Source organism: Pleuronectes platessa, chromosome 3 (assembly GCF_947347685.1).
Source record: "Pleuronectes platessa chromosome 3, fPlePla1.1, whole genome shotgun sequence".
Classification (NCBI taxonomy): domain Eukaryota; kingdom Metazoa; phylum Chordata; class Actinopteri; order Pleuronectiformes; family Pleuronectidae; genus Pleuronectes; species Pleuronectes platessa.
In genome coordinates, this window is record NC_070628.1 from 11,730,302 (window position 1) to 11,737,325 (window position 7,024).

Below are 7,024 nucleotides of genomic sequence, written 5' to 3' on the forward strand. Positions count from 1 at the left end.
CGTTTTAATGTCTTTGGCTCATGCACAATGGATCCTGGCGGCGCGCAGGCTCGGTGGTGCTGATGCTGCAGCAGCATCACCACTAGAGCGCAGACACACAACGCGCCCACAAAATGTTGCTTTCTTTACATCCTCATGCGTCAGGGAGGAGGTGTGCAGCGCCAGGACCCTGCGAGGCGGCGGCGGTCACACGGTCACAGAGACTGCTTCTGCTCTGCGAGAAAAAGAAATAGGAAAAGGCAGAAAACGCGCTGGAGACACAAGAGGAGCACGTGTGGTGGGTGGTCCTCAGCGCACGCGTTTCACGCATTTCACGTGGCTCTGGCGAGAACCGAGCCGCCACTCCGTCAGTCCGGTGCTGCAACAGCGGGAGACAACACCAGCGCCATGGCCCTGGAGATGGAGCCCTCGGAGTGAGTGTCCATTTCATCTGTTCATTAACAAGTTTTCAGTGAGGGTCCGAAGACTAACAACAAGGAAAGCGCATGTTTGACTGTGCCAGATAGAAACCACGAGTTGGTCAGTAGTATTAGGAGGCTGCGGGTGCGAGAACCATTTGTGCATTAAGTTGGAAGATTGTATGTTTCACTGATGGAATTCCCACGTGATGCACATGCGACATGTGCTTAAATGTGTAATTTAAACATATCCGTCTTTTTCAATGACGCGTGGTCAGTGCAGCTCTCATGTTGCGTTGAGCCATTTAACCTGATGTTATCACTGATTGTACTGAGAGAGAGAGAGAGAGAGAGAGAGAGAGAGAGAGGCATGCCCAGTCACTACACACACACACGCACGCACGCACCCCCCCCCCCCCCCACACGCACATCATTGTTGTGAGAATGAGAGTGAGGTTGTTTTTCTTATACTTGTAGGTTAAATACTCGTGTCAATTCTGGACTAAAAACAGGCTCAGAACACCGGTGGGTGAATTCCATCTATAGTGATAAAGCAAGGCCAGTGATCCAGAGTCACATAACGGGAATTGTGGAAACACTCAGCCAATGACTGGAAAGTGGGAGCTGAAAGTCCCCATGACATAGGATCCATATGTTATTACAATACTATCAATAAGAGAGACTGTATCAGCAGCAGACTGTGAAATGGTTTACATTATCAATATGAGTATGGAAATGTCATGTGTCCTATATATTTAAATGGTTACAAATTCACAGTAGTATAATAAATAGTGGTGTACTTGCTTTTAGATTTACTCTTTATTATCTGTTATGCTTTGTTTACTAATATGGGCATTCATTTTGACGACTGTGCCAGAAAATCTGTGTCCCCGACTGGAACGTCATGAAAAGTGTCCATGTGTTTGCTCAGGATCATGATCAAGTGGATGTGATCGACCCTCTAAAGAAATTATACAATCCTGCTCAAATATAGAATCAGTAAATCGTGAATGCAGCGACTTGAACAACCACAGTTCACCCCTCATATAAACATTGGAGTTGTAAGAGTCTTCCCTCTGGTCTGTGCAGTGTGATCCGCCTGATCATGCAGTACCTCAAGGAGAACAACCTCTACCGGACCCTGACCACCTTACAGGAGGAGACCACCGTCTCCCTCAACACGGTGGAGAGCATCGACAGTTTCATGGCCGATGTGAACCGCGGCCACTGGGACTCGGTCCTGTTGGCCATCGAGTCCCTGAAGCTGCCGGACAACACGCTGATCGACCTCTACGAGCAGGTGAGCCTCCCGTCTTTATCAGCTAATGCTTTTCTTGGCTGGATTTGTTTTTTTTGTGTGTGTGAATTGGCAGCATGTGATCCGTCCATCAGGTTGTGATGGAGCTGATTGAGATGAGGGAGGTGGGAGCAGCTCGCTCGCTCCTCAGACAAACCGACCCCATGATCATGTTGAAGCAGACCCAGCCGGAGAGATACGTCCACCTGGAGGACCTGCTGTCCTGCTCCTACTTCGACCCTCGTGAGGTGAGACCACGGAGGCCTTTCACCTGCTTTTAAACAACATGGTAGATTAACAGGTGCTTTACAGAGTCGGGGTCCTCTTCCTCTTAATGCAGGCGTACCCGAAGGGGAGCAGCAAGGAGCAGCGACGCAGGGCGATAGCTGAGGCGCTGGCGAGGGAGGTGAGCGTGGTGCCTCCTTCTCGCCTCCTGGGACTCCTGGAACAAGTTGGTGTGAGTATAATGATCAATATTCTTCTATATTAGTCCTTTTCCCACTTATATGACAAGTGAAGCAAGACCTTTATACTTTCTCTGTTTCACTGCTGTCATGCCTGAACCCACCAGGGGGGGACCTAAGGGGGGGCCAGGGTGATACAAAATTCCTAGATCCGCCAGTGAAACAAAACCTTTTTACTATTAGAGTCTGTCTCTTCAATTTATTCTAAACTAAACTCTTACAATCAAGTTTAATTGTAATTAAAACTGTACAATGTCAACACTCATTCAGCACATCAACAAAATAACATGAAAACTTGTCAATCATCGAAACCTCTTAAAAAAAAGTCATTGAAAGTAGAAGAAAACTTTCCTCATTGTGAGCTGTTACAGGACCACAGCACCATTGATTCCCTATTTTCTGAGCTCCTGAGTGAAATAGCCACAACGTCTCTGTCTTTTTCTCTTGACTCTTTATCATTCTGGTCCACAGTCGCTGAGACTACAGCAGCTTCCAGGTCAGCTGTCCCCAGAAAGCCCCATCACCACGTCTGGCAACAAGGAGAGACATGTGGTGAAAGAGAGCTTCCCTACGCAGCTGTACCGGCACATCAAGGTAAACAGCTCCGAGCCGGCTGGACAGAGAATCACATGTTTCTTCTGTAACTCAGAAGAAAAACTGCAGAGGAACTCAGTGCGTTTAAAGCAAATGATTGACTGATGACTTGTTTGCAGTTATTTTGAATGTCCTTGTTCGTTAGCCTCACAAAACATGAGGTACACACACACACACACACACACACTCTCACACACACACACGCACACACACAGAACTATTTGCGTCACTCACCTGAAGGCACTTATCTCAGACTCCGGCTGTGCTTTCATCACTTGCATCCAGGTGGAGCCGCCCCAGTTGCTCCTCTTTGCGTTTCCCTGCCCAAGGTCACGAGTGTGAGAGGTCCGACCTCACAGCAGCACAACCTCCTCTCTCCCTGAGCTCGCTTCTTAATAATGTGTGTTGTTATTCCTCTGTGTTTCTGGATGATTTACTGCAAACTGATCAGGGAACTGTGTTTTCTGGGAGGAAAGTGCTGACGAGTCACCTCTGTGATTTCCTTATGTGTAGTTTGGACGACGGTCACATGTGGAGTGTGCCCGTTTCTCTCCTGATGGAAAGTACCTGATCACCGGATCGGTGGACGGGTTCATTGAGGTGTGGAACTTCTACACTGGAAAAATTAGTAAGGTGAGTTTCGTTCATATCATAATGTATATCGTAAAGTATGGTTTTAGGTCCATATGCTTAGTCTGTTAACGTTATTTGTATTTATTTCTCAATTGTTTTGCTGTTTTGTGTGTGTGTGTGTGTGTGTGTGTGTGTGTGTGTGTGTGTGTGTGTGTGTGTGTGTGTGTGTGTGTGTGTGTGTGTGTGTGTGTGTGTGTCTGAAGGACTTAAAGTACCAGGCACAAGACAGCTTCATGATGATGGATGATGCTGTGCTGTGTATGTGCTTCAGCCAGGACACCGATCTTCTGGCAACCGGATCTCAGAATGGCAAAATAAAGGTTGGACCATGTTTATATAGTAAAACACTGTTGGGTGATGACTTTCTGTAGATTTCTCCCTGATTGCAAACAACTGTAGTGACTTTCATTGATGCGGATTTACTAATTAAATGGTGCAGAAACTTAACCAGAAGTCTTGATGAGCATCTGCGTGTTTTGGGCGTCTTGGTCGTAGGTGTGGAAGATCCAGAGCGGGTTGTGTCTGCGCAGGTTCGAGCACGCTCACAGCAAAGGTGTGACCAGTCTGTGCTTCTCCAGGGACAGCAGCCAGATCCTCAGTGCCTCCTTCGATCAGACCATCAGGTGGGGGCAACAGTAACGGTACTGAGAACCTTAAAGTGAAAATGAAATAGGTCAGAGTAGAGGCATGACTAGTAGTTTACTATAGGAAGTACAGGCGCGGTAATCTCGTGCTACACTCACAATCCAGGAAGTAACAATGCTCATTTAAGATATATTTGACCTTCAGAGAAGCGGTAAACAAACTGAGCACACTGAGATGAGAGCATTGCAAACAGTTTACATTTAAACAATGTTTTATTGAAAATTAAAGAGAGATAAATGAAAGTTTTATACAGGTTTTCTATTTATAGATGGATACATGTTTATGGAGATGCATGTGCCAAACAAAGGGATTAGAATAGATTGATACCAACTACAGTAATAACTCGGACAAGACTCACAAAAGATTCAAAGGTTGACACATAAGACACAGAAGAATGTTCCCACAACAAGTCACACAAATGATAACGGATCTGGCAAATAGAAATAGCAAATACATCATACACAATGTAATTTGATTATAAATGTATAGTTTCTTATATGAGTTTATTTTTGTGGTTGGTTTAGTAATGCAAAGCATTTTTTACTGGGTGAGACTATTAGAGGTTAAAAACTATAAGTTAAGAATTTTTTTTTGAATTTGTTTATTTCAGTTTTTTCTAGTTATTAATTGTCCACTTAAGCATTAGTTAATCACAATTTGACTGACTTGTTTTTGTAAACATTTAAATAACTCCATAATTCCATTGAGACGCCACACCTCTGCAGTGGATGCAGATAAATACGCAGTTTCTCAAAAGGGGGAAGAATGTCCTTGGTTCTCTGTCTCTGTCTCCTCCTCACACAGCCAAGGAGCTCATGTGCTGTGTGGGTGTAGTGGACAAACCATGTGCTCGGTCACGAAGCTGCAGCGTCGCATTCCTCCACTCGCTGGGATTCAGAGTCGTTTACATATGCAAAAATCAACCCTCCCAGTGAATCAGTGAGCATTAGGCCTTTGGTCATGGTTTAGCTAATCTGCACCCAGTCCCTCTACTGGGGCTAAAAATAACATCTGCAGCTCAGCACCACATTTTATCTGCTCTTAAAACAGAAATCCCCTCATGAGTGGAATAGAAATGGTTCTTAATGAGTCCGAGCTGCTCTTTTATTTGTGATGGCTTTTTGTGATGCTAAATTATCCGGCACTCTCATTTTCAGAATCCATGAACTGAGGTCAGGGAAGACACTGAAGGAGTTAAATGGCCATTCGTCGTTTGTGAACGATGCATCTTTCACTCAAGATGGATTCCACATCGTCAGCGCCTCATCTGACGGCACCGTTAAGGTACAATGAGCCGTGACTGTGTGGAGCCAGATGAGACGATTGACTGAACCATAACTCAGGTCTGAGAAAGAGCTGCAATATGCTGACGTATCTCACTGCGGGTTTCACTCCCTGTCTGCGTTTCTAGATTTGGAACCCGGAGACGAGCGAATGCGTCCACACTGTCAAGCCTCTGTCCCAGACGTCGGAGGTCCCCGTCAACAGCGTGACTCCTCTTCCCCAGGACCCAGAGCACTTTGTGGTTTGCAGCCACTCAAGCAAAGTGGTCGTGTTGAGCATGGACGGTCAGGTGAGAGATCTGTGACCTGAGAGCAATCCAGAATAATCAATCAAATCTAAATAGCTACTGTTATATCGAGAAAAACTCTATTCACAATACAAGAATAAGTCCCATATTCAATGAGAAAGGAATTAGGCTGCAGCTGTCACTTACTTTTATTCTTTAATAATTTGTCCAAAATGTCCCACGGGTCAAGGTTAAAATTATTTTTATAAATTATCAAATCTTAAATTTAAGATTTTTTTGTGTTGTTTTTTTCTACCCACACACAACCATATATACATACATATATAGAGATATAGACAAACAGGTATTTTTAGTTGTGCCACTACCCACACAGTGCCCACAGATCTCTGTAGAGCTGTCTCCTGCTCTGTGTCCTCAGACCGTGAAGACGTTCAGCTCAGACAGGAAGGACGCCACGGACTTTGTGTGCTGCACCCTGTCGCCCCGCGGGGAGTGGCTCTACTGTGTGGGAGAGGATCTGGTCCTGTACTGCTTCAACTATATGACCGGGAGGCTGGAGAAAACGCTGACCGTAAGCCCATCATCCAAGTGTGTGAGTGGAGGCAGCTCTCCCACACTCTTCATTTACTCCATAAGAAGCAAGTGTTATTCATCCGGCTGTTGCTGCGTGGCCGTCCTGCAGGGGGCTCACAGAGAACGGAGAGTGTTTTGATTTGTGTTCCTCTGCACCTCTGCAGGTTCATGAGAAAGACGTCATCGGCATTACTCACCATCCACACGAGAACCTGATCGCCACATACAGTGAGGACGGCCTCCTGAGGCTGTGGATGCCATCTTCACATGGACGACCTACAGAGCCATGAGGTTCTTTACCAATTCATTCATTCCTTTTCAATTTGGAGTGTGGGAACTGTAATATTGATATATATGAATCCATCGGTAAATTATAAAGGAGTGAATGGACTGAGAAGATAATCTCACAACATGTTGCTTATAGTAGCTGTTCCAGAGCTTTCTATCATATCACATGATCCTCATTAGTAGACAGATTTTTTCTAAGTAGTCACAGCTCATTGTGAAACGACCAAAACTCCAGAGCAGCTGCTAAGACATTAGGTGAGTTTGCACAGTCAAGAGTTTCATTTTGACATTTGGGAGTTTGAGTTTTTGATATTGTTAAATAAATACAGTTTATTTGGTTTCAAAATGTAAAGCGCAAGAAAGTTTTTGTCATTTATTTGTGAAAGCGGTTTCATATTAAATGTGACAAAAAGCTTACTCAAAAAAGAAGTTGGGGACTGAAACAAAAGATCAGAGATATACAATATTTTCTTATTGTCATAAAAAGAGTGGAATCAAGTTATTGTTTAATTTGGTCTTAACCTTGTATTTACTGACAATAAGAAAAAAATATATAATATCAAGAATATCCAATTGTAAAACTCATCAATTGAACTTTATT

General features: G+C 44.4%; 1 protein-coding gene and 1 long non-coding RNA gene across 2 annotated transcripts; one reads left to right on the top strand and one right to left on the bottom strand.

Annotated features, from left to right (window-relative positions):
• The first annotated feature begins 387 nt into the window (after positions 1-387).
• Positions 388-6,512, top strand: LOC128436661 (WD40 repeat-containing protein SMU1). Its single transcript, XM_053418461.1, has 12 exons — positions 388-413; positions 1,488-1,698; positions 1,791-1,943; positions 2,036-2,152; positions 2,631-2,753; positions 3,267-3,386; positions 3,590-3,706; positions 3,882-4,009; positions 5,189-5,315; positions 5,443-5,604; positions 5,981-6,133; positions 6,300-6,512. Exons 1-12 carry the CDS (start codon positions 388-390, stop codon positions 6,423-6,425), a joined length of 1,563 nt encoding a protein of 520 aa, XP_053274436.1. The 3' UTR covers positions 6,426-6,512.
• On the bottom strand, positions 2,989-3,742 carry LOC128436662 (uncharacterized). Its single transcript, XR_008338098.1, has 3 exons — positions 3,602-3,742; positions 3,321-3,369; positions 2,989-3,073 (listed from the first exon to the last, which is right to left on the bottom strand). It is a non-coding gene; the product is annotated as an uncharacterized LOC128436662 (long non-coding RNA).
• Positions 6,513-7,024: the final 512 nt, after the last annotated feature.